This window comes from Stigmatopora nigra, chromosome 3 (assembly GCF_051989575.1).
Source record: "Stigmatopora nigra isolate UIUO_SnigA chromosome 3, RoL_Snig_1.1, whole genome shotgun sequence".
NCBI classification, from domain to species: Eukaryota; Metazoa; Chordata; class Actinopteri; order Syngnathiformes; family Syngnathidae; genus Stigmatopora; species Stigmatopora nigra.
This window is the reverse complement of record NC_135510.1, coordinates 7,650,727-7,677,727: the sequence shown is the minus strand read 5'-3', so window position 1 is coordinate 7,677,727 and position 27,001 is coordinate 7,650,727. Positions and strand designations below refer to the sequence as shown.

The 27,001-nt window shown below is 38.7% G+C and overlaps 3 protein-coding genes across 8 annotated transcripts in view; all 3 read left to right on the top strand.

Moving 5' to 3' along the window:
• furina (furin (paired basic amino acid cleaving enzyme) a) overlaps positions 1-1,029 on the top strand; it is a 39,075-nt gene extending 38,046 nt beyond the window's left edge. For all 5 annotated transcript variants that reach the window (XM_077712971.1, XM_077712974.1, XM_077712975.1 and 2 more), the window contains exon 16: positions 322-1,029. In XM_077712971.1, the coding sequence (XP_077569097.1) occupies positions 322-920 (599 nt within the window). In that variant the 3' untranslated portion in view covers positions 921-1,029. The remainder of the gene's footprint in view (positions 1-321) is intronic.
• Positions 1,030-3,940: 2,911 nt separating this feature from the next.
• On the top strand, positions 3,941-13,710 carry fes (FES proto-oncogene, tyrosine kinase). Of its 2 annotated transcripts, none has more exons than XM_077712590.1 (17): positions 3,941-4,196; positions 4,424-4,597; positions 4,756-4,852; positions 5,013-5,196; positions 5,873-6,010; positions 6,093-6,212; positions 6,314-6,436; positions 7,372-7,567; positions 8,730-8,909; positions 9,018-9,140; positions 9,281-9,334; positions 10,288-10,406; positions 10,476-10,570; positions 10,997-11,120; positions 11,799-11,956; positions 12,955-13,077; positions 13,172-13,710. In XM_077712590.1, exons 1-17 carry the CDS (start codon positions 3,984-3,986, stop codon positions 13,312-13,314), a joined length of 2,364 nt encoding a protein of 787 aa, XP_077568716.1. In that variant the 5' UTR covers positions 3,941-3,983; the 3' UTR covers positions 13,315-13,710. The 2 variants fall into 2 exon arrangements, with proteins under 2 accessions (XP_077568716.1, XP_077568715.1); XM_077712589.1 differs by having other exon boundaries at positions 8,727-8,909.
• Positions 13,711-22,267: 8,557 nt separating this feature from the next.
• Positions 22,268-26,900, top strand: LOC144193922 (ammonium transporter Rh type C). Its single transcript, XM_077712591.1, has 11 exons — positions 22,268-22,517; positions 23,280-23,472; positions 23,686-23,836; positions 24,584-24,731; positions 24,804-24,970; positions 25,035-25,172; positions 25,353-25,489; positions 25,665-25,789; positions 26,044-26,117; positions 26,230-26,303; positions 26,391-26,900. The coding sequence occupies exons 1-11, from the start codon at positions 22,301-22,303 to the stop codon at positions 26,422-26,424; spliced, it is 1,458 nt and encodes a 485-aa protein (XP_077568717.1). The 5' UTR covers positions 22,268-22,300; the 3' UTR covers positions 26,425-26,900.
• The last annotated feature ends 101 nt before the right edge of the window (positions 26,901-27,001 follow it).

Genomic DNA, 27,001 nt, shown 5'->3' with positions numbered 1-27,001 from the left:
TCTTTTGACGTATTGCATAGCTTGCGACTAATTTATTTATTACAACATTTTGCACACCTTCACCACAGTTGGATTTCTCTCAAAGCAAAAATGAAACAATTTTGGCACTTATGTTGTTATTTTAAAGAAAATAATATGGAATGGTTCTGAATTTATTGCATTATAATCCACTTTGACTTGGTAGACCTCAACCAATCGAACGATTCAGATCGGTGTATCGTTACACCCAGGAATGTTCCACTAACATATTTTGGTTTGAATCACCTGATTATGGATGGGAGGATCGTGCTAAGATTTACACAATTTTTCTGTGTGTCGCAGAGTGCAATTCTGGCTACTACCTCTACATGCAAGGCTGTGTGACAGAATGTCCAAGAGGCTACGCCGTGGGCTCTACGCCCGTCAACTACACAGTGGGCAACAACATTTCGCCGGCCTCCGTCCCGGCCTGCCTGCCTTGCCCCCTGCCCTGCCTGACGTGCAGCGCCCTCAGTACGGACGCCTGCCTGTCCTGCACCGCTCACAGAATGCTCAACAACATCACTGGCACGTGCGATCGCGTGGCCCAGTACTTGCGCGAGTCCCCTGGCAGCTTCATGGCGGGCCCGGGGAACGCGGGGGTGCAACCCCAGCTCAACTCCCAATTGCCCGTGACCGTGGCCATTCTCAGCTGCATTGCCATCGTGGCAGTCTTTGCGGGCGTCTTCCTCCTGCTGCAGCTGCGCTCCGGCGCCGTCATCAAGTTCCCGTCCCCGGAAGCCGGGGCCGGTGGCTTCAGCCTGGGCAGGAACAGGGTGGTGTCGTATCACGGCATTCCCACGGTGTGGGGGGACGACAACGTCAACACTGATTCGGAAAACGAAGAGTTTGACGTCCAAAATGAGAGAACTGCCTTCATCAAAACACAAAGTGCTCTTTAATACATTCCTTTTCTGCCCCGCTTTTAAAAAAAAAAAAATCTTCTCCACCAACTGTTGGCTAAATAGGGCTGTGTTTGGCTTTTACACGCTCCTCCGATTTTGCCCCCCCCACCCCCCCCCCCCCCCCATCCCGATTTGAGCCTCCTGTTTAAGCGGCTTCCTATCATTCTCAACTTCCCCTTTAAGAGACCTGACAAGAAGTCGCTGCCCCATTTGGGTGCGCCTTCCTCCGCCACCTTTTGCTTTGTGTCTTTGCCGCCCTCTTCTCAGCTCTTATTGTTCCACTACAAAGACAAGTATTGGTTTGCGTTTCTTCCTCCTTCCCTTTTCTATCAGTCTCTGCGTACTTGTCGGATGAGATTGTTTTGAGGAACACTAGCGTGCCAATGTGTGTCCTGCAAGGGTGTGTCAAATCTGGACCACAAGAAACAAACATTTTGGACTTGATTATCAACTACTATCAACATCCTAAAATGCCTTGCAACTTCATATCTTTTTTTTCTTCTTCATCAGCCATGGTGACGGGGCTGTCTCTTCTGCAAAGCGAGCCACACACGGTTTCCCCCCACCTGTCGAGATTGAGTTGGGTGGGAAATATACAAGCCTCAAATGTCTGTATTCCTCGCAGCGATCACTCGTCAATGTGTTATCGTAAAAATGTACTCTTATCAGCCCCGCAGTTCTAGAGCAGCTATTGTGATTGGTCTTCTGTAGGATCGGGCTCATTACCGAGACAGCAATACGTTCCGTAGGTCCGGGCATATTAACCCTACAAAGACAAATTATGCAAGCTTCAAATTAGCATTGACACTAAAGTATGTGTTTGCCTCTTTGACCGTGAAAGAAATAGTCGTCTTCTGAGGCCCATGGCCGTGTCGTCGTATTCTGACTGGTGTGTTTTAGTCCCACCTCCTGACATTTGGAAGTCTGCCCTGCACTGCTTTTCAACCAAGCATCTTTGTGATTGAATAGTGTGGCAAATTTCAAAACCCATGTATCTCTTTACTAGATTCGCTGAATTGATTCCCTGTGCTGCACCATCTGGCACTCAATTCCTGCCGAGAGAGCTTGTCATGATGGTGATGATGTGCGTACAAAACCGCAGCTGCTCACCCTTCATAAATACCTCTCATCACTCAAAGTGGTTTCAGCCATCAACAAAGTGAACTGGAAATTTTCATCAGCTTTCACGGAAATGGCGCTCCAAACAAGTAGTGGAAATTGGAAGGTCCAAAGGACTGACATTTTCTTTTCGTTTGGCACATTTAGGTTTCCATCCAGATTGCCATCTCCATGTTATTTGCACTCCCACGCTCCCTGGACCATTCCTGTTAAAGTGAAAAGTTTTTTTTTTTCTTCTGACGCTGACAATCAATTTCCCTGTTTAGAGAGCAAGAGGCAGGCGCAGAAAATAAATCTGTTTAACGCTAACCACTTGTGTCGAGAAGCAGCCCCCCCGGAAAGTCTTTCTGGCTAACAAGCAGGCACCCATGTGAATACGGAGGTGTTTGTCCCCAATGTGGCTGCACTTGGACTGATCGTGGATCAACATTAGTGCCTACTGACATTTGGGCTTTAAGTGGGGTACTAATTTGGAAATTGCACGCGGCTTGGGATAAAAGACTTGGGCTATTGCGTGAAGCGTATAAAACTGAGGGAATGTGACACCAAAATGGGTTTCAAGAAGATTTTTTTTCCATTTCTTATGGAGCGGCTTGCTGGCAAAGATTGCGTAAAATGGGTGAAAAGGAGCATTAATGTTGGTAGAACCAAAGACAATCATTTTGTCTCATCTCAAAGATGTATGGCTTGTTACTTGTCAATCACCTATCAAGTCCTTATCACTTTAGTTTGTGTGAGGTTGTTGCGACACTCTGTATTGTTGAGCTGCTGTGAAGGAAGCCGTGAGAATGTACCCCATCAACTTAAAATTAAGGGCTCTGATTATCGTTTCCGAGCTTGGTCAGTAGACATATGATGCGTTCGGGGAGTCTCGGTTAACCCCGTCGACTTTTCGCAGTACCTTAAATGTGTAACTATGAATACTGTACACGAATGACTTGGCTTACTTGGGAAAAAAAAAACCTCTAAATAAGGCCTATTTTTGTACTAAATCAATGGTGCCGTGTAATTTTCTTGTAATTTAAAGATGTCTTTCTTTTCTTTTTTTATTTAATTGATGTCAATTATAGATTCTACTAAAATAAAGATCTATGCAAATTTGCACACACTTTACTTGATTGCAACTCAAAACTGCCACTAGTTGGGTTATTTCATAAGTGAGGACATTTTTAAAATGAAGCGTTACTTTTAGAACTGAAATTCAAAGTGTCCTCCAAATCTAAAATAACCTATCAAGTAAGAGCATATTTTTCTAAAGGTTTTCATCAAAAACTTCAGGAAAAAAAGCACCTCATTTAAAAAAAAAACACCAAACAAACAGAGAAAAACTAAACCTCGGTACCCCCTCAAAGCAGTTTGCGATACTACATTTTTCTCTTTACTCAGTGTAGTGAGACTATGGGATGGCTTGCTTGTGTAATTAATCCAATGATTTTACACCGACTGTCTCATAAATCCAAATAATGAAGTGAGAGTGGCTCTGCACCGGGCTATAAAGCAAACCATTGTTTTTATGCGACAATAGCTCTCAATAAAAGACGACCATCTCGAGCTGTTAATAAAAGCTTCAAAAGTAACGTTCAGCTCGTTTGCAAACTTGCTCCCTACTCAGCCTCCATGCAACTTTTGGACGTCAACATTTTATTTGATTATATTAAAAGGCACTTCCAAGAGTCATTTGCCTCTGTTAATGGTGCCGGCCGGGTGTCCAATCCATTCTGACGGGGACCATCCATTCTGGTCTTCGAAATATAGCCTGACTTCAAAGTCAAATTTGCAACAAAAAAAAAACTAATGTAAAATGAGGAAATGGTGCCTAACACAAGGTAGGGAAGTAACTTAACTTGGTCAGTGCAGCTGCTTGAACACCACACCACATTGTTTCTGTCTGTGTGTCAGTTCCTTTCAGAACCCAACGAAGCTGCTGCGTAAAGGCCAGAAATGGGCTTCGGAGATGACTTGAACTCCCCACGTGCTGACGTGGCGGTTCTCAAGCTGCTGGACTCTGAGATTCACATGATGGAGCTCATGAAGAAGTGGATGGGGCAGAGGGCGAAGAGTGAGAGGGACTTTGCCACTCAGCTGCACCACATGGCCGCCCTGGTGGACAAGCAGCCTGCGGGTGGAAACGACCACTTCAGCCAGCTCAACAAGGTGAGTCCACGCCATTTTGGAGCCCAACGACCCAACATGTGATTTATAAATATAGATCTTCACTTCATTTAAGCGAATAATTGTTCTCTGTAGTCAAATGTTAGTCAATGTGTTCAATAGATTTCCTTCATAAGTTGAAATAACTAATAAGTATTGTCAATATAAACCTGCTCCTGCTACTACAAATCTACACTCAGTTCTCCTTCTCACGTTTTCTCCCCCTTCAGTCTTGGGGTACTTTGGTGTCTCAGACCGACCTTCTGAGCCAGTTGATGAGAAGACGTTCTGAAGAGCTGCTGAACGGACCCGTCAGCAAACTGACGCTGCTCATCCGAGGTAAACGGCAACTCCGCAAAACCTTCGCGGAGCACTGGAGCTTCCTGAGGCAAGAACTCGGCAAGGTGAGGGAGTGAAACTACTACTATTCATAGAATAAAAGCATAAAACTTAAGAGACTTGCAAGTTGTTGACTTCAAACAGCAAATGCCCTGTACAAGCCATTTTTGAGATGAAATTTTCCTGCGTTGAATGTTTGAAAAGAGGATGTTCTTTGCCGCAGGTGACCCAGACAGAGCCAGATAGGCTCAAGAGCAGCTACAGGCAGGCGGCAAGAGACGTCACTCAGGCAAAGAAGAAGTTCCAGGAAGCCAGTAAAGGTGAACTTTTCTACTTCTCTAAATATTGCTTAAATATAACTCAACAGTTTTGCTCTCGCCTCGAGCGGAAAATAAATCAATAAAATGCACATTACACCCATTTTTCCTGTTTGGGGGTGGGTTGACCGGATCATTTCTTGCCCGTGGCGTATATTTACAGATAAAGAGCGCGACCGGGCAAAAGAGCGTTGCCTCAAGGCCACCGTGAAACTCCACGAGTCGCACAACGACTATGTGCTGAGTGTCGGTGGCGCTCGAGTCTACCAGCAGCAAAACTACGCTCACATCCAGCCTGATGTGCTGAATGCCCTGCAGGCCCTGCAGCAGGAGATGGTGCTCATTGTGTAAGAGATTTAGGATTCTGCTTTGCATCTTTTCTCTAATTTACAGCTGAGGTCTTTTATAGAATACAAACAGTTGGGTGCTGGAATTGTATTATTTAACTTCTAAATTTTAACAATGGATGTCCAATGCATCTGGACTCACACGGGCTTGCAAGCAATCTGATGGACATCACTGGCGTTCAATTCGTGAATATAAAATTTTCTTGATAAATCTCTATTGTCAGACCTGAAAAATCTCTCTTCGTGGTCATTATTTTTCACCTGGAAAAAAAGGTGCGGGGGTTGTTATCTAGTCATCTGGAACCAGTTAATTAGTTTGTACTGTTTATGAATTGAATTGAATTGAATTGAATTGAATTGAATTGAATTGAATTGAATTGAATTTATTGTCATTATTCAAGTACAATAAGCAAAAGTTTCACCACAAATAAATAATCTATATAATAAACAAATAAGTAGTCAACAACATAAATAAGTGGGGAAGTGCACAAGTATCAACAACAAATAAACAGATAAAAATATGATCAATAAATAATAATAAAGTGTGGATACAAATTGCAAAAGCCTTCAAACCACAGTTTAGTCCCCTGTACTCACAGTTTAATAGTGGCAACACATTTTTAAACATCCTTACACATGATGCAAGTGAAATAAAATCTCTCCCTTTTGATGCCAGAAAGGAGATCCTGCAGGAGTATTTTTACATCTCCTCCATGCTTCATCAAGAAGTGGTGCACATCCACCGAGAAATGTCCACCGCTATTACATCCATCGATCCCCTCACGGAGTACGATGGCTTCATTCATCACAACAGGTAGTGGAGTTCACTTTTTTTTTTAAGCGGCGCCATGCCGGCCAGAGAATTCTTTGGTGAAAGCCTGCCTGTGGATTTACAGGTCTGCGGGGGAGAGTTTTGCTTGTATGGAATTTGATTGCAGTCTTTTGGAGAACACGGAGAACTTAAAACCTCAAGAAGTGCAGCTGAATGACTTAACCCTGAAGCCCCTTGAGAACAGGTCAATAAATATCAGACTCCTTAATGTTCTTTTGTCTTTATGTGTCTCCATTTTTTTGATTGCTCGCGATTTCTGACTTTGTTTTCTCCTTCCGGGCCCAGGCTGTCTGCCGTCGAGGAGGATCTGCTGTGCGTGAGCCACTCTCTCATCCCACAGCAGGTTTCAGTAGAACAGCTGGAGCTGGAATTGGAGGCAGAGGATGTAGAAGGCAGGAAAGGGCAGAGGTGAGCCAACCTTTTCAGTCAAAATGGTTTGTAACATTGAAATAATAATGTTCTAATCAGTTTTAATAATTTGGAATTTTGTTGTTGGCAATGGGTTAAATAACGCTTAGTTGTTTTAAACTTGATTTTATTGAGTTACATACTCATACATGGATAGAGTATACATACATATATATACATATATATATATATATATATATATATATATATATATATATATATATATATATATATATATATATATATATATATATATATATATATATATATATATATATATATATATATATATATATATATATATATATATATATATATATATATATATATATATATATATATATATATATATATATATATATATATATATATATATATATATATATATATATATATATATATATATATATATATATGTATATACGTGTGCATGTATGTATATATGGAGGTGTATGTATGCATATATGTATGTGTATGTATGTATATTTATATGTATGTAACATAGTGTAACTATTTTTAAATTCTCACCAAACTTCTAAAAATGAGGTCCAATTTTTTTTTTGTATCATAGAACATATTTTATATCCTCGTGCTCCTTTGATCAAGCCCTTATCACCCAACTTCTATATTCTGCCTTAATTGAATATTCATTCCAATCACTTCAGCCATCTTAAAAAAGCTTCTTTGGAAAACAATCCCCCGAGCTCCTTGTGAAATACTCTAAAGACTAACTTTGCGTGTATGACACCGTTTATCATAGAATTGTATTGCACGTTTTCAAAATTAATACAGAGAGTGGAGGATGTCATTCCAGCCTTAGTATGAATCAGATGTTTGCTGCTCACTGCAGAGGATAAAGAAGATAAAAACCACTGACTTGTTTTTGTCCCGCATGATCCAGTTTTGAGTTGATTTGATTCCAATCTGGTGGACAGAGTCTACCAGCTGACCAAGAAACTTGCTCTGGAGGAATGTCGGCAGCAGGTGGCGTTACTCCAAGGCAGGAGGCTGAAGATGGAAGTCCAGAGGTTGATTCTAAAGACAACGTTGGAGGAGCTGGGCTCCCGAGAACCTCCTCCTGCTCTTGTGCTGGAAAAAGACACGCAATCCCTTTTGGCCAACAGCTCCAACGTACGTTTTCCAACAAATTCTATTCCTAACTGTAGTATTTCTTTTTCAGTATAAATCATAAGAGAAATGTCAAAGCCATGAAACAAAATCTTCCTGAAGGCATCTCTTTTTTACTGCTTCATTGCCTAATACCTTACAATGAATGCCTCTTTAAAGAAAAAAATAATAATAAGTAAATGCAAATGACCTTTTATTTTTCCAATTACTTTCCCACACCTTGACGAAGAAGACATTTTAATGTGCACACCGTTCCACAAAATAATCCATAAGCACAATCATTTACAATATCAAGTCAATTTCTCAGTCCTGAGAAGACATGTTAACATTTCAAACAATAAAAACCTGTCGACTCTAATTATTAACTCATTCTGAGCTGACCTACCGACCCTAAAAAAACAATTAACATATGGGTCATGCGTAAAATGTGTTTAGACACTTCAAATAAGACCTCAAAGGGATAGTACTGCTGAATTTTATGATAGATGAGTTATTTTGATGATCATCATAGGCACTAAACAGCACATCAAGCAAAGCTGCTTACTCTAAAACTTCTACATGGTAAACTAGTCATTATACCAGTGTGGGGAGCATAACCGATTTATCTTTTCGAAGGGGAATATTATTATTGTTCGATTACATTTGATATCATACTTTTTTTGGGTTGAATTTTCATTTGCCCTCGTTTTTCGTGGTATATGCAGTACATAGCGAAAAACGGGAATGCTAAGGAAATATTTTTCAAAGTACTCCCCAGTTTTTTGCGTTTTTTGCGTTTTTTGCTGACTGAGAAAATCCTCATTTGGATCACCACCAAATAGTCCATTATGATAGAGAGCTGTCTTTTCCATACCCTTGACTTTTGTCATTACAGATTGAAGATCTGCCAAAGTGCCACTCAAGTAGTCGTAGTTGTTTTTCTTCTTGCAAAATATAATGTTAAACTCTTGAAACTTTGTTGCTATGTGGCATAGTCCGGTTTCGATCACTCTTTAGAGTTTTGTATTGGCCTTACGAATTAATGACAGACTTATTGGTGCCCGTGTTGCTGTAGGTTACGAATAAGACAGTAGAGGGCGTGCATGCATAGCCTTCTGTATTCATTGCTTTATATGATGAAAAAGAATCTGATTATTCAGGTTTTTCCATGTGATTTTCCGAGGAGGCGGATCGACCTCTGGCGCAACAGGACTGGTACCACGGCGCCGTTCCCAGGCTGGAGGTTAACCAGCTGCTGCAATGCGATGGAGATTTTCTAGTGAGAACCAGTCTGGGGAAGCAGGGCCATGTACTTTCCGTCCACTGGGACGGCTCCTGCAAGCATTTCCTCATTCAGAACACAAACGTGAGTGACGCCGCCCCTGACAACATGTCGGCGATTCACGAGCAGAGTTTCAATCACTCTTTATTATGTGTTTTATCACGGCCGTCAACGTTTTTGGATGAAATGTAGAACGAGTACCGCCTGGATGGGGAGAGCTACCACAGCATCCCGCAGCTGATCCATCATTTGCTCTCCTCCCGACAGCACATCACCCGAAAATGTCATATAGAGCTGAGGAAACCTGTGCTCAAGGTTCCGCGTCATTTTCCCCCATGTGATCGCTCACTTTGCTGCTCCATTAGCATTGACTGAGAGCCTCTGCCTGCTCAATAGCTCTCTCTCTCTCTCTCTCCCTCCCTCTCCGTCTCCCCTGCTTTTTGTCCCTTTGATAGGACAAATGGGTCCTGGAACATGAGGGTGTATTATTAGGAGACATCATCGGGCGGGTAGGTAAGATTAACTGGATGAAAATATTTTCACATCAACCCTGGTGTACTTTTTACTTCGGGTCACCTTAGTTTGAGAACCAGTCAGCTATTTTGGATGGAACTGATTGGCTGCCATTGGCAGTGTTTGAAGTCCAATCCATTTTAACTGGAAGAAGCTGATTGCTGCTCACCTGGCAAAATGTATTGAATGTCTAACGCATTCACAACCGGTCCTACTAGTTGAAATTAATTGTTGCCTGTCATTGTTAATAGCAAGCAATATTTTAATTTCTATAACATCAACATTTGGTATGCTATACGTATGCCCTACATGACTCAAAAGCCAATGCTCTGATATGAAGATGCAGATCTCCATGTTTTAAAAAAAGATTAGTAATAATATTAATCCCAAAGATATTTTGACAGCAGGGTTCATATACACATATATTTAAAAATATAGATGAATAAAGATTATTTTATGTTGTTTTATGAGTAAACATAGTCAAATGTGAATCAAATGTTAATTAAATGAATAGAAAATAAATGTCAAATACATAGAAGTAAACTTGCTCTGGGCAAAGGGCCAGTTAATGCTTATCTTTCAGTGACAGCCAGCCTCTCCCAGTCAAAAGGGATTGGATGTCGTCAATGGCAACCAAAGTATTGAACAACTCCCCCACTGAGGGTTAAAAAAAAAAACTATGCAATTCCTAAATTCAAGCATTTTATTTCTTCCAGGCTAAACGTTCCTTTTATGTACTGGATTATTTAAAAGCGCCTGTCTTAATTAAATGTATAATGAGTCGACGCAGCTGCATAATTGGTTGCTGATTGCCGAAGTCTCTTCATCTCCAAACAATGCTTCTGATGAATGGCCTCGTCAAATGCAACCAGTGTAGCGCACGTTTGCGTGTCAATAAATTATTCACGCAAACATCTTGCCGCGCTCAAACTCTTATTGGACCTGGCAGGGTAACTTTGGGGAGGTGTACCGTGGGACTCTGCGCTTTAATAACACCCCTGTGGCAGTCAAGGCTTGTAAGGAGAACCTGGCAACGGAACTCAGGAGCAAATTTCTGATGGAGGCCAGGTAAGGAACCTATGAAACACCCCCACCCAAGGTAGAGACCTCTAATGAATATTTTGCTCTGTCACACAGGATCCTGAAGCAGTATGATCATCCCAACATTGTCAAGTTGATTGGTGTGTGCACCCAGAAAGAGCCCATTTACATTATAATGGAGCTAGTTGAAGGTATAGTGATTGAAGGATGGAGTTTTTCCTGAAAAATACCTCATTTTGCTCCCATCATAAGACAAAAATTGTTCATCTATTTAATATCTAAGATTCATGTTCAGTTTGAGACCAGTCAACCTTTGAGAATCACATCACCGTGTGGAAATACTAAGCTAAGAAATATGTAATGTTTTGCATACCTACTTTCAACGTCACTTTGAAGAAGGCAAATTTTATGAAAGGTAGAGTCGATTCAACAACATTAGATTTTTGTGCAAAACTGCAGAAACTGCAACTTTAGCGTGTAAATCATCTTGACATTTTTTTTTACTTGATGCTTGCCATAACTCCACCGTGAAGTAGGAAGGAAGTAGCCAAGATCCCAGAAGAAACAGCATCTCATAAACATTGAACTGATGCAAGCTGTGTTCCTATTTTGACAAGGTGGAGATTTGCTCTCATTCTTGCATCAAGATGGTCCCAATCAGACTCCTAAGATCCTGGTCAGGATGACAGAAAATGTTGCAGCCGGCATGGAGTACCTGGAGAAAAGAAAGTGCATTCACAGGTAATGCATATACGGCACAGTATTTTCAGGTTATTATTTTAGATCACTGAGCAATCCATATTTTAAATTCATAGATGGTATAACATTTTATCTGGTTGGACAAAATGAAAATGAACCCAGAAATAACTGCAAGCAACTTGACAATAATTAATATTCTTTCATTTAAGTCAAGTAATTGCAGTTCTGCTAAATGTTCACACTAACAGAAAAGGATAAAAAGGCTGCGTTTAGGCATGACAGCATAAATAAAATGCTTTGCTGCGTATAATATTCACTGGAGAGATGCAGCGTAATCAAGGAAACACAGAAATACCTTTCCATTTAGCTCATTGACTATCGCCAATTCACCACGTGGCTTGAAAATGTGGGAAAAAAGGCAAGTCACAACTAGAGGCCAGTGTCCAGCTTCAAGAGTTGAGTAATTGTACAGAGAAGGGTTTAAAATGTCCAAATAATATGAATATGCTGTGGCTACATTGCAGTTATTGACCTTTTTCAGCGGATTTTGGAACCTATTGACCGCGCTAAACGAGGTATTACTGTATCGAGATTGCAAATAAGTGTTAGTTGTTTGTATTTTGTGACAGCTTATCGCAAGTGATATCTTCTCCTGCGTCCTTTCACTGACATCCATTTGTGCATATACACACATACGTACACTTGTCTGTGTGTTCCCAGAGATTTGGCAGCCAGAAACTGTTTGGTGACGGATCGGGGAGTGGTCAAGATCAGTGATTTCGGGATGTCACGACAACAGGATGATGGCGTCTACTCGGCGGAGGGCAGCCTCAGACAGATTCCCATCAAATGGACGGCCCCTGAAGCGCTCAACTATGGTATCACACATTGACCTTTGCTTCGCAATCACCATCTGCACACACCCGCACAATGGTAGCACACATCAGCAACCCGTTAACTGCTATGGAGAGCTGTTTGAGCAATTTTTTCAGTAATGTTTGTATCCATTTTAGCTCATTGGTGACCCCTGATCCTCGCGTTGATCTCGGTTTGACACCAATTTCACTTTTTAAGCCTCGACTCTATAAAAATGCTGTTGTGATGTGGTGCCAACCCCATATTTATTGTGGGCCTCATCATTGTTATGGTTTTCTTTGGAGGTCCGTCATGTTTGTGAGGGCTGTCATGATGAAGTCATTAATCGAGAACTAATCGATTATCAAATGGATCAACAATTATTTTGATAGTTGCTATTCATTTCTGACTAAAACATTTGTTCAAGTCCTCTTTTATGAGTTTCCTAATAGCATTTTAAAACATTTTTGGTTTTATTAGGGTTGGGGTTAGAAAATAAAGGGTAAGAAGTTGTTAATCTTATTTTGTAGTTTAGTTTTCTATTCTTTGTTCATTTATACGTATCTATTTAAAAATGAAAACAGTACATAGTACAATATTTTAACTTTGTTTTATTTTTGATATTTATTTATCCACTTTAAAATATGATTTGGGGCTTGTAATAGGATTTGACACACACAATTTACTTTTGCAGCCCACACAAAATGATATGGCCTTTACTTTGACACCTTCACACCAGTAGAAACAAATCATAATGATGTCACTTGATGAAATGAAATGATTTTTTTCACTTAAATTGAAAAATAACCCATGTCAATCATTCTCTGAAATGATCAACGTTTGAAATGCAAAGATAAACGTGTGATTGATTTACTCTCTCTTGCAATATTTGAAATATATTGCTATTGATGTCGTTATCAACCATAATAGCAAGGTTTGTTTAGTTGAATTGTGGCTGTGTAGGTTTTGATCTATATTGCTCGTGTCTGGTTCAACACTGCCCCCTTCTGGCTTCTCTCAGGACGTTATACCACGGAGAGTGATGTTTGGAGCTTCGGGGTTCTTCTGTGGGAGGTCTTCTCCATGGGAATGGCGCCTTACAGCAGCATGAACAACCAACAGGCCAGAGAGGAGGTAGACAAAGGTCAGGAAATAAAATGCTGTGGTTAAACAATTCAAATGATTTTCTGTCAGTGTTGTACTTCTCAATATTATATGTCTATGTGTATGTATTTTAGGTTATCGTATGCCAGCTCCACGGGACTGCCCGCTGGAAGTGTCCATGCTTATGAGCAGCTGCTGGCAGCATGAGCCCCAAAATAGACCCTCTTTTCACAAACTTAGATTGGCTCTCTATGACATCTGGAAGAATAAGACTTAGTACAAAAAGTTTTTTTCACAAATAAATATCAGCCACAAAATCATTTCTCCTCTGCTGAATCCGCAGAGCTAGAAATGAATATTTCAGTGCCATTTACAATGATAGAGGTACAATCAGGGCTTTGCAAGTTGTGGCTCCAGGGCCCCATATGGCTCTTTTTTAGCCTTTACTAAAGTGAATTTAAATGAGTTTTACACTCAATAGACTTCCAATCAATTTGAACTGCTCAAATGGCTTAGATGTTGTGTATGTAAATTTATATCAGGGAAGTGTTTTTTATTTTTTTAAATGCTAACAATTTCATAGCACTTTTACAATTGAAAAACTAAATAATGTGCATAGACAGCCACAGAACACAAAAATAAAATGTGCTTTTTAATAAGAGTGCATGAACAATTCAGCCTCCTCACCTGGTCTTCAATAGACTTTAGTTTAATAGATGATTATGTTGCCACCTTTAACCCCACTTTGCTCTTCGCCATTTAGCCAGCCGAGAGGCAATTTTCGCAGCTTGAATGCCGGTAAATGTCGGCCTCCTCATCTGGTCGCCAAAGACTATAACCCCCCCTCTTCTGTACGTCACCTCCAGACACCTGCAAGATAGCCATGACCTCCAGCCTTGACGCACCGGGTGAGTGTGTTGGAGTCAAGTGAGTTAATCTTTTCTTTTAATAGAAACTATAAAGAGATTTAGAAGCATTTTGAAACGACTAAGTTTTTGCAATAATTTGCCTCCTGGCTGAAATACTCTCTACGGAGAAACGTGCATGGAATACCGCTGAAACAGGAGTGTGAAGTGAGCGATTATTATTATATTTTTAATTTTGTGTAATTGCGAAACAGAGCAGCTCGTGTCATTGAAGAACGTGACAAAGTCGTATTGCCAATGCCTACGAGTTTCTCACTGGCACACCTTTTCCACCCAGGGACAATCAGGGACAATAAAGAGTATTCAAATATGAAACAGGTTGCTGCATTTTAATAAGAAACCTCCCATCTGTAGAAGAGCCCCAAAAGGACTTGGTAAGATATTATAGCTTGAAAATGATAGTGATCTATATTCAATGCAAAATATTGGTCAAATGTGATTTAAAAAAACTGGCATCCCAGGTGATGGAGGGGGGGGGGGAATTTACAGCCACTTTGATCAAATTTATATTTAAACAATTATTTCACAACTTATAATAATGCCCATCTTCATTCAAAATAATCTAAGGAATTAAAGAGAGATAAATAGAGAATTTACCATTATATTCTACAATGATGAATTTGTCAATTTCTTTAAAAAAAAAAATATTATGGAGATTAATTGAAATCATGAAGTTCCAATAGCCTTATTATTTTTCCTTTTATTTGTAGCGTGCATTGAAGCAACCAAATTATTATTATTAAATTTTGACTTTGATACATTTGCAAGATACGATATCCAAAACAGGAAATTCTGAACATCTTTGTTGCGTAATTAATCTTTTCATTTCTCAATTGCATCTGGAACAGCATTATACATTTAGTTTGAAGTTAATTATTGTCAATTATATTGTCTTATAAAGGCATGCACGCTTTGCACGAACTGAGTTCCTCGCATACCTGAAAACCAAAAGGTCGTGACTGGTTTCATCTGTTCATATAAAACGTTGTATTTCAAACGATGAGCAGCTCCGGATTGGAAAAAAAGCGTCTGAAAAACACCAATTGCGATCTTTAGATGGATTACTTTACATTTATTCCCCTTCAAATTATTTATCAATGATCACAGCACCTCAAATGTGAACAAAACCACAATTACAAGTCCCACTATCATGGGTTTTCACACACTATTTAAATAGTAGGATCTTATCAATGAGTATTCAAAAATAAATCTGCAGATTCCATAACTATTGAAATTGTACAGAAAAAAAATATGCACCAGTTTGCCTCTGCATAGTTGTAATCGATGACCTAGGTGATCAAAATGGGATTAAAACCGTGTTTTACTATTTTATGGCCATTTCATAAAAACTTATATATGAATATGCTCAATTATTCTATTTTATTTTCCTATTCATAATTTTAGCTAATGTTTTTAATCATTATAATTACATTGATGAATGATACAGTGTTAATTAAAACTATATTTTATGATTGTTTTTTTCAACCCATTGCATAACAGTGACAGTAATAGACCTCCAATTGGCTTAAACCAGGAAGACAAAAATAGAACAAGACACTCCACAGTGTTGTGTGCAGTGTTTATGCAAACTTTAATGTTTTCTTTTGTTTTGTTTCATAACCTTAAAGGGTTAAATTTTGGAAAGTTTGAAATTCATTCAAGCTTTTATCTTCATTTACGATTAAAAAGGCTTGTCTCATCTCATGCCACACGTGGCTGACGTTTTCAATTAACGTGACATATCTTTTTTTTTCATCTGTTAGGATTGTGCTCTGTCGTAGTAGAGTTGATCATCCACTTTTCAGTAAAACAGAACTTTATCAACACAAAGGCATCTAAACTACTAACTTATTTGTTACTATCTTAGTCCAGAGGAAGAAGACTATATAGGTATATGATGATAACATTGAGATTTTTTTCCTGCGTTTTTCTGTACAATTTTTGGGCAATGAGATAAATATAAATGGATTTTTTTTTTTCGATACCGGAATTCCGCAAAACACAATCAAATAATGCTGAACGCTTTAAAAAAAAACAAGAGTACAATCTGTGACCATCATCTGTTTGTTTTCGACTGTTCTCTCGCCCAACCACGCAATCTTTACACCCGCACAATAGGTCCCCTAGAGCAGTGTTTCCCAACCTTTTTGGAGCTGCAGCACACTTTTTGCATCGAAAAAAATCTCAAGGGACGTCACCATCTGAAAGTCTTTTAATTTAAAACTATGCCGCCCATATTAACAATAGTTATTCTCATCAAAGTTTTATCAGCAGGCATCACATAAACCTCCCAAATTATTCCAAAATCTAAAATTTCACACTGAACTAATGTCACCAAAAGTTAATGTCTGTGGACCCTGAAACAACTTCCGTTGTAATGTAATGTTTTTAATCGCACAATGTTATGACTTTTCCAAAAAAATACTCGAATAATCTCCTAATACTATGACAAAGAAATTGTGCTGACACAGCCAAAATGTGATGCCCTCAAAATCAAACAACTTCACCACATTTTGATTTTAACCTTGTGTTAGCCCAATTTTAATCTTGTTATATTCATATTAATTTCTCACTCTGAATATTACATTGTATGACTTCTGGCTATTTCCCGCGGCACACCTGAACATTGCTCACGGCACATTGGTTGATAAACACGGCCTTAGAGGCCCGGGCCCAGGTGTGCCCGCACCCTCCTATAAGCTCCGCCTCTGCAAATGACCACTTTTAGTATTTTGAAAACAAGAACAAAATAATCCAGGGTTCTCTCGCCCCCATCTACTTCTTCCCATCACACCAGGGGTCCTACTGGGAACCCCAGTGAAAACTGCCACGCCATTTGTTCGCATCGACAGGGGTGGGGCTTCCGTCCTTTTCATTCCATCTGTGCTCAACAAATATAAAAAGATACCCATAAGTCTCCAAGTTTTACTAGAAAAGTTAAGTCAAAACAAAAGATGCCTTTACTGTACTATAACGCAATGTAAGCATACCAAACCGGCCGGCTCGGGGGAGGGCCTTGCTTGCTTACGTGAAACTTTTAATGTACAGAATATTTGAGTTGTGAAGGGTGTGTAACCTGTCTCTAATCCATCATCATGACTGTCATGAAATTTACAAAAACATTTTTTTCTGAACTTTCTGCAATGGTTGCGCAACCCTTTTCATGGTGCGTTCACTGATTTGAACCCATGGGGAGGATAAAAGCATTGCTACGACGACATTCATGTGATCCCAGCAAGTCAAAATACACTTAATGGTGCCACCCAGACGCCCCTTTTCAAATTCCATTTCAGGTCTCTGTAGTACAGGTGTGAGGACATTTCTGCTCTAATCTTCTTCTACTTTCATTAACTCAAGAAAATGAATGGGTGGGGATGCATCACCGTAAACACCCTCAGATATAAAGCCTCATAAATCATGGTTTAAATAAAATCAAATCTGACTTCAGTTATTTATTTATGCATACAGTATAAGTGTAAATTTGGGCTATAAAAGGCAATACAGTAAAAAATAACCCAGGATTGTGAAAAAGGGTACTTTCATTTCAATTTTTATTGGGAAAGGTAAACATAAATCAGGTCTGAGCAGTGATTCAAAAAATCCTTACGTGATTAAGCCTTACAGCATGTGTCAAAGTCGCGGTCCGGGGGCCAAATCTGGCCCGCAGCCTCATTTTGTGTGGCCCGGCAAAGTAAATTAGGAGTGCCGAATATAGATGTATATTAAATTTCCTGATTTTCCCCCTTAATAAATAAATAATGTATAATAAATAGTGTTTTTAGTACAAAAATCATTTTGTAAAATCTAAAAATATTTTTTTTAAAAGGATAAAATAAACATTGTTTTAGATCTATAAAAAAACTGAATATTCAAGGGTGTTACGGCAGTTCTTTTAATCCATTTGTAAAATAAAATAAATCTAAATATTATATCTAAAATGGTCCGGCCCACGTGAAATCAAGTTGACATTAAAGCGGCACACGAAGCAACCCGAGTTTGACACCCTTGCCTTACAGTGATCACCACAATAGAGATCTATTCAAAACTTCTCATTATCTTAACTCAGTTCAATTCACAGAGTATATGTTGGGGTAATTAGTTAAAAGAGGGAAATTGATAAAATTGATAATAACTCCCATCAGTTGATCGCTTCCCGCCTTTCCCAGTTAAAATGGATTGGGCGTCTGTCACTGCCAAAGAGATATGTGTTGTGACATTAGACCTTAAACATCATTAAATAATCTGACATGTGATATGCCACAATGGCATGTTAATGATTTCAGTAGAGAGAAAGAAAAACAATAATGACAGGCGGGTCACCTGCGTTTGGTTCTAACATCGTGAGGGTGTGTGTGTGTGTGTGTGTGTGTGTGTGTGTGAGTGAGTGAGTGAGTGAGTGTGAGTGATTGAGACCACGTGACAGGACGCAACCCTCCTGTTTACATCCCAGCAAGGTTATGAAAGGGTCACATTGTCGTCAGTGATCGCGACGTTTGGCGGCAGAAAACATTCGCCTCATGCTCCCGTATCTCCAGGGCATCTGTCTACTGTCTCCCTTTTCAAATTTCTACCTGCTTAGTCACTCTCGTCAGGCATTCTGGAGGAACTTGAATGCCTCGGCTCTGTTAAATTAATCAATAAAAATCATCTAATCACCAGCGGCAGGATTTGCATTTTGGCCCAAGCTGGAAAGGTTGCGCTCTGAAAACGTCGTGAATTAATGCCAATGTCATCTACAAAGGGAATCTTAGTACACTTAAAGGATTAACATTAAAACGTCCTGACTATGTAAACACCCTTTTTTTTAATCAAATGAAAATGAACACATGCTCAAAGAAAATGCCATTATAACATGAGAAGTAAAAGCCTATACATTCAGCAATGGTATTTGTTTTACATCCAGAAAAAAATGGACTGAAAATTACACAAACTTTAATTGTAAAATGGTGGAATTATGAAATATACAATTGAAGGCAAATACATGATATTTGTTGTTTAACATCGAGTGACTGCAAGTAAGTGTGACAGATAGAACTCCATTTGTCATTCTCCCCCTTTTCCTACTGCGTTGACATACAATCTATTATGAAATCCTGTACATTTTTTTGCCATACACTTATTTTGTGGCTGCCTAGACTTAGACACTTGGTCATAGAGCAAAAAAAGAACAATTGAATAGAATAGAATTCCATTTAATGTCACTGTACATTGCACAATAAGATGATAGAGCTTTCGCCACTTCAGCACATACATCAAGATCAACGTCAATTCAATAATGCCAACAGTTCAAAAGCAAAGTTGAAACAATCTATATACACATATAGAGATTTTATTTCCGGGCAGAGACTTACTAAGTTTCCCACAAGGAACATATAAGACAAGAAACATAAAAAAATCACTACCTTATGCGTTAGCCACTAATCTTAACAAAAATAACAATGTACACTCTTAAAATTGACAAGAATTTCAGTACACAAATCATTAACTTACATTCATTCACTGCCGGGCTGCCTCAGTAATAGAAAAGATTTCAAGTATTTATTGATACAATTATTACATTCATTAACCTGCAGCAATTACTGTTTATTTCACAGCCATTTTTTTGGAGGGGAACTAAACCCATGATTTTTCGATTTCATGAAAGTGTATGTATTTTAGAGGCTCTTTCTATATGACTCATCACAAACTATTCTTAAAATGTACAAAGTGTAAATCGGCACTCCGGATAGAAAAAGATACGAGTCCCAAGGTGAGGACAGCTTAGAATTTATAGCCTCATTGACAAACTTATAGCCACCAGAAAAGCCCCATGACAATGATCATCATTAGACATAATGACAAGTTTTAAAGGGTCGAGCGCAGAATGAAAGGTAGGGTTGATCTTCGTCTTTGTAATTGCTCAATTTCACTGGTGTGTGTCTCACATCCTCGCTGACTGACAGGTGCTGCTCGTATCTGTCGTGGCATCGTCCTCCCGCCATCGCGCGGCGGTACGAGCCATGTGATGGAGAGCCACTTTGGAATGTTGCACTGGAGATAACATCTGAAACGTCCATACGGTCCCACTGTCACATGCTCTCGGACGCCAGCCCAGGTGAAATATTTCAAGGTGACTTTGTATCATTTTTACATCTATTAGAATGAATAGTTTGCATTCCCGTTGAGGCCCTCCCTTTTGTACACTCTCTTCACCTTAATTCTTATGCATTTATGCTGCCTACAGTATAGAGAGTGTTGTCTTTTCAATGGCAATTTCATTCAATAGGTATTGTTTTAGCGCTCTTATAACTGTTGAAAGTTGGGTGTCATGCTTGTACAAATTTGTCAACGCGGGGAAACGATCAAGACATAATAATTTCTAGACGTGGGCTTCTGAATTTGCACAATTATGTTTTTTTGTTTGTTTGTTAAACTCATTGGCTTCCAATCCATTTTGACTCGGGGGTTGAATCAATGATTGCTTATTTTCATTTATTTTATGAAAGATTTTCAACAAAGTCATTTTATTTGGAATTATTCATATGTAGCATATACTACTCGTGTCTTTTTGTTATTTATTTCTTTTTTACTACATACTATATATATATATATATATATATATATATATATATATATATATATATATATATATATATATATATATATATATATATATATATATATATATATATATATATATATATATATATATATATATATATATATATATATATATATATATATATATATATATATATATATATATATATATATATATATATATATATATATATATGCATATATATTCATATATATGCATATATATTCATATATATGCATATATATTCATATATATGCATATATATACATATATATGCATATATATTCATATATATGCATATATATTCATATATATGCATATATATACATATATATGCATATATATTCACATATATACGTATATATAATGTCTCTTCAAAGGCGCATAATACATTATGAAATGAAACACCACTTATAGGAAGAAGATATGATCTGGAATGTTCTTAATGTCAGAAAAACACCAGCCTTCCCTAACATGTGACGAACTCTTTTGAGATAATCTCCAGATCGCGATGGTGTCAGAAAGCTTTTTTCTCTTTTTTTTTTGGGTCTTGGTGCCACAATTGCTGTCAGTAGACACGTGAATGGGCTCCTTACACAATGTTTTATTCCCCTATCCTCTTAAACACGTGCCAGATGGTAGGACACATAAGTTGTACTTCTCTTTTTGTTATGTTTGAAGCCTCAAATTTGAATCAAATCGAGGCTGCAGTTGTCACACTGCATAATAATTCATTCACTCATTCATTTTTTGGAACCGCTTATCCTTGCATAACATTTTGAAAAATAACGTTATTGTTGTTTTAAGTCATTCCAAATGTTTTAACAATTTTTGTTTATAGAACTCGATCCCAACTTTTCTTTCTCCCGTCAAGATTTTTCTTCATATCTTACTTGTTTTGCCTAATGTGTGTGTTCTTTTTGTTGTCAATTAAAGAAAATTACCTCGTGCTTCAAAAGCATTGCTTGATGGGGAAACATGTCGGAATTCCCACTCAAAAAAGAATTAAAAATAGCCGTCACACCTCAAAGAGCAACAATTTTGTCTCCCAGTTGCAACAGAAAACTCCCATAATAGAGACTTAAAACTACAAGTATTTATTTGCTATCACACTCAAACAAAGATTTAAAAGAAATAGCATGTGATTGTTTTACATAGATATAATATATATGTACCTTTCACTTCATTAATGATACCCACAAGAGCAACTGATATTTAAACACAAACAAAACTCTTATCTCAAGGCACAACGCAAGTAAACAAATTATACAACTTCTTGCATCACACAACACTACATCAATTAACTCATTGGCTGCCAATCAGTCACTCATTGGATGCCATCTCTGTCAACTTAGATCGGACGTCTCGTGCTGAATATGTTTTATGACCACGTGAGGCATTAGTTATGAAATACCTAGCCTCTATAATCTTTTACACTCTCAAGGTAATAAGTGTGCCCTGCTTGTGCACATTTGATATCACTGCCATTAATTATAGGAATATCTGTGTAGTCCAAGTTTAGACTCTCCACAGTTTAATTCATTGTGTGGTAAGGAATGTTGATTCGTCGAGAGATGTTGCAGGTAAAGGAGTGGTTGGTGTACCTCCTCTCAGTCAGGTGGGGAGTGAATGCTATCCATGTGCTTTGGAGTTCATGAAAACGTGAAGCGCGACACGCCTCCTCAGGTCTGTATAAAAAGCAGCTGTGATGCAGCGGTAGACCGAGAGCGAGCAGAGCATCACTGAGTTCACTCACCATGGGGAACTGCTGCCGGGCCATGTGCAACGTTCAAAAGAACACCAATGTGAGGGTCAGTCTACCCGTGGTCTGCTTCGTCTGGCAGATCGCTATGGTCATCCTCTTTGGGGTCTTCATCCGCTACGACGACGAGTCGGACGCTCATTGGGAGGAATACAAAGCGGAGAACAACATTACCAGCGATATTGAAAATGACTTCTACTTCAGATATCCCAGTCAGTATTTTATTTTTTTTCATTCTTATTTTAGAAGCTTTTTGTTCATTGTGGCTAAAATGTCAATTTCTTTTTCCCTTGGGACATCGCATTTCTTTAAAAAGTTGTGATATTTACTGGATCATGAAAAAAATCCAAGATATGAGACACCCATGATTGTTTTTTTTTTTTTTAAAGTGTAAGAATATGTCATTTGAGCCTTTCATGTGAAGATTTTGACTTTTTTACATGGCTCTAATTTAACTTTTGACTATTTTGACTGGGGGGAGAGATTGATAATTACTTACTACTATTATAACTACTTTCATTCCTTTCAATTTAGTTCATTTAGCCTTGTTTTTTTTACATTGTGAGAATTAATATATTTTTATAATTACAGAACATTATTATAAAAGCATATAATGACTAATGATAATGAAAAACATTCATTCTAAGAATCTTTTTTTTTCATTAACAAAAATAGTCACTTTGTAATGCTCAGAGATCCTTGGTTATTGATCATAAAAGGGTGAAATCTTTTTTAGGGCATTAAGATCACTTGAATTTAGAGTACACATAAATATAATCAAAACATTGACATTTTGAAAGTACAATTTCTCTACAATTTTTGTCATTAAAATATGTATTTATGACCCCACTATTACACCCATTCAAAAAAGACATTCAGATTTGCTTCATTTGTATCTACATATACTTGAACGGTAGTAATTATTGCTTGTCAATCATATTAGTGACACCAAAATTTGATCTGAATATTTTTAGGTTTCCAGGACGTCCATGTCATGATCTTTGTTGGATTTGGTTTCCTGATGACCTTTCTGAAACGCTACAGCTTCAGTGGGGTGGGCTTCAACTTCCTGATCGCCGCCTTCGGTCTGCAGTGGGCTCTTCTCATGCAGGGTTGGTTCCACGCCTTGGACCCCAAGACTGGAAAAATCACCATCGGAGTTGAAAGGTGAGAGGAAGGTCTTACTTCAATGAAGCTGGTATAGTTGTTTTTTCTTTGAACTGGAATTTCCACTTTGTGGCAAACTACATAATTGTTTTAGACTGCTTCTGTCATGTGAGTCTAACCCCGAGTGGATTGGAAGAAGCTGGACCTTCAAGTCTGGCAAGATGAGCCATTGCAAAAACTAACTGACTCTCCCAATTTCAATCTATCTTGCAGTTTGATCAACGCTGACTTTTGCTGCGCCGGCTCTCTGATTGCTTACGGAGCCCTGTTGGGGAAGGTCAGCCCGGTCCAGACGTTGGTCTTCACCCTATTTGGCGTTACCCTCTTTGCTGTGGAAGAATACATCATCCTCGATCTCCTACATGTGAGTCAATTGAATTGACTTGAATTGAATGCCTTTATTGTCATTATACAACTTCAATGGGATTTAAAGTTTCGCCATTAGGTGCGCACATGAATAAGTAGTCCTAAAAAAACATGTATATACAATGAAAAAATGAAGTGAGGTTTGAGATTTAAATAAATAAATAATGCTACTTAATTTAGTCTAGATTTGGCCCTAAATGCAAAACTTAAGTTTTTTTTTTTGCTGTCGCATGCAGCATTGAGCATAAATGACAGAACAAGTATATCTCCATACATTAGCGATGACAAGATAAACACCTCTCATTACGCCGCATTACTGTCACACATCAATGCGGATTACAACCACAATAATGAAACAATGATATCTGTCAATCAAATTTAAGCCCTGGTATCATTGTTCAAGGTATTGCTTTGGATTGACTCATTCAACATATGATAAGCGCACACTGAGGTATATTTTTGAAACATGAGGGATCTGGAATTTTGCAGATACCAATCATTAGTTAATTCACTGCTTCCCATTGACGGCGCCATACGTCCAATCCATCTTGACAGGGAGCGACCAATTAATTGTTTTAAATCAATCGGACACTTATCTCCATTTATACATAGCCCTGTATTGAGTTACATACTATGAATAAAAATAAACCTGTGTTTCACTTGGGGCTCTAACAAGTGTACATGAGCACAAAGGAAAGGTAGAACTCAATTTCCACCTATAACACGGATGCAAATGTTTCAACAGTGCAGAGATGCCGGTGGCTCCATGGTCATCCACGCCTTTGGTGGATATTACGGTCTGGCTATCTCCTGGGTTCTCTACCGACCAAAACTTAAACTGAGCAAACGCCTGAATGGATCCGTCTACCACTCGGATTTGTTCGCCATGATCGGTACTTGTCTTCCTCCCCTAGAAACTGTTTGCCAGTCACTCCCAGCCACATCTGACTCTCACTATTTCACAGGCACGTTGTTCCTGTGGATGTTCTGGCCCAGTTTCAATTCCGCCATCACAGACCACGGCGCCGGCCAACACCGAACGGCCATCAACACCTACATCGCCCTGGCATCATCCGTCCTCACGGCGGTGGCCATTTCCAGCCTGTCTCAGAAGAGAGGAAAACTGGACATGGTGAGTGAGAGGTGGAAAGCACCCTGCCAGGAAACGTTGACTAATGTGACTTGTCACCTGATAGGTTCACATCCAGAACGCCACCTTGGCCGGGGGCGTTGCCATGGGAACTGCGGCCGAGTTCATGATCATGCCCTACGGCGCGCTCATTGTGGGCTTCCTCACGGGCATCATCTCTACTTTTGGCTATCTTTTTGTCACGGTGAGAAGAAGCAAAAAACAAAACAAAACAAAAAACATTTTTACTCATGCCTTAACTGATTAAATTTCCATTATCTTAGCAGTTTACTCATTTAAAGCCTTTAACTGCAATAGACGTTCAGTTCATTTGACTTTGCTGTGATTTTATAAGCTGATGATGATTTTTTCCCCCGTTTCCTAGCCATTTTTGGAAAAATACCTGAAACTGCAGGACACATGCGGTGTACACAACCTACATGCCGTGCCGGGAATGCTTGGTGGCTTTACTGGCGCAATTGTGGCCGCGGCTGCCACTGAATCAGTCTACAGCAAACAGGGGTAAGCTAACAAGATTAGAAAAGAGCACCATGAAGTAAACTGTAACAATAAGCACAATTGACTAATAAAATTGCTCATGCTTCTCATTAAAATTAAGTTTTTAGTAGTATGTGATTTTGCAATAATAGCCAAAGTTGGTAGACGTGCTTCTGAACATCACTTTGTCTTCCTCCAGACTTATCGACACCTTTGATCTTGAAGGAAAGTTTGAGAACAGGTCTGTCGGCACGCAGGGAGGCTTTCAGGCCGCCGGCACGTGTGTGGCCATTGCCTTTGGCCTTGTGGGAGGAGCTCTTGTTGGTGAGTCCCATTTTCTTTAGATTTGTTCAAAATACTTCACCATCATTGTTAAATTGAAAATACAGAAGGGTAGATAGAACATTGGCATTTCAACTGTTAAATAATGAACCTGTAACATCTATTATTTTTGCTTCACTAAAATATTTGATGATTAAAGGGATTCTAGCCATTTAAGATTGGAAGCTTAAAAAAAGTGAAATGAAAACCAGTACTGCTAAATTTTGAACTCTTATTTTCTTTTTGTTTTTTTGCAGGTCTCATCCTCAGGATCCCCATCTGGGGAGACCCCGCTGACGACAACTGCTTCGATGATGAAGTCTACTGGGAGGTGAGTGGTTTCTTGCCACTAGGTGACGCAGTTGCTCTCTGGATGGACTTTGGGGTTTGAAGATGCTGGTGTGATGAGCAATAGGAAATGATGCTCAAATTGTGTCTTGCAGGTCCCCGAGGAAGAGGAGAGCATCCCTCCAGTGTTGGAGTATAACAACCACATGATTAACAAGCACCAAGAGCTGTAAAGTCACACATATTATGAGCTACTTTATTTAAAAATAGGTATATTTTCAGAGAATCTCATCTTTTTTCCCCCTCCTTCTTCCAGATCGGAGTCCAACTTTTCTGTGGAGCAAAGTTAGTCAATACTGTGAATCAACCTAACCTTCCGCCATGCACTTGACAGAAACGAGAAAGAGAAAGAGTATATGAAAAAAAGAAAAAGAAAAGATGGATACTAACAGAGGTTTCAGACTAAGAAACAGCTGACAGGGGAATGCTTAACGTGAAAGTTTCAATGTAAGTGTGTTAGAAACTCCTCTTTGCATTGATGACCCAGTGAAAAGGTCTAAAATATTCTTTTTGCGTTTATCAAAAGGCATTTGTTAAGAACATTATTAGCCTCGTTAATCGTAACTCTTTTAAAATGAACTGAAAATGCTTGTAAGAAGCGTGTAAATACTCTCACAGACAAATTGTTTATTTGCCAAAGATGACTTAAGTTTAAATGAAGATACGTGACATTTTGTGTGCTCTTTTAATGTAATAATGATGTTTTATTGTTGCTACTCTTGTTTTTATGTAAATGATAATTAAAGACTAATTATTCCTATTTTCATTATTCTTCACCATTGGCATTATTTGTGATGGATTCCTGGTCAAAAAGAAGTCATAACTCAAACTAAATAATTTTCTCTCCTATGGGTGACTTCCTAATAA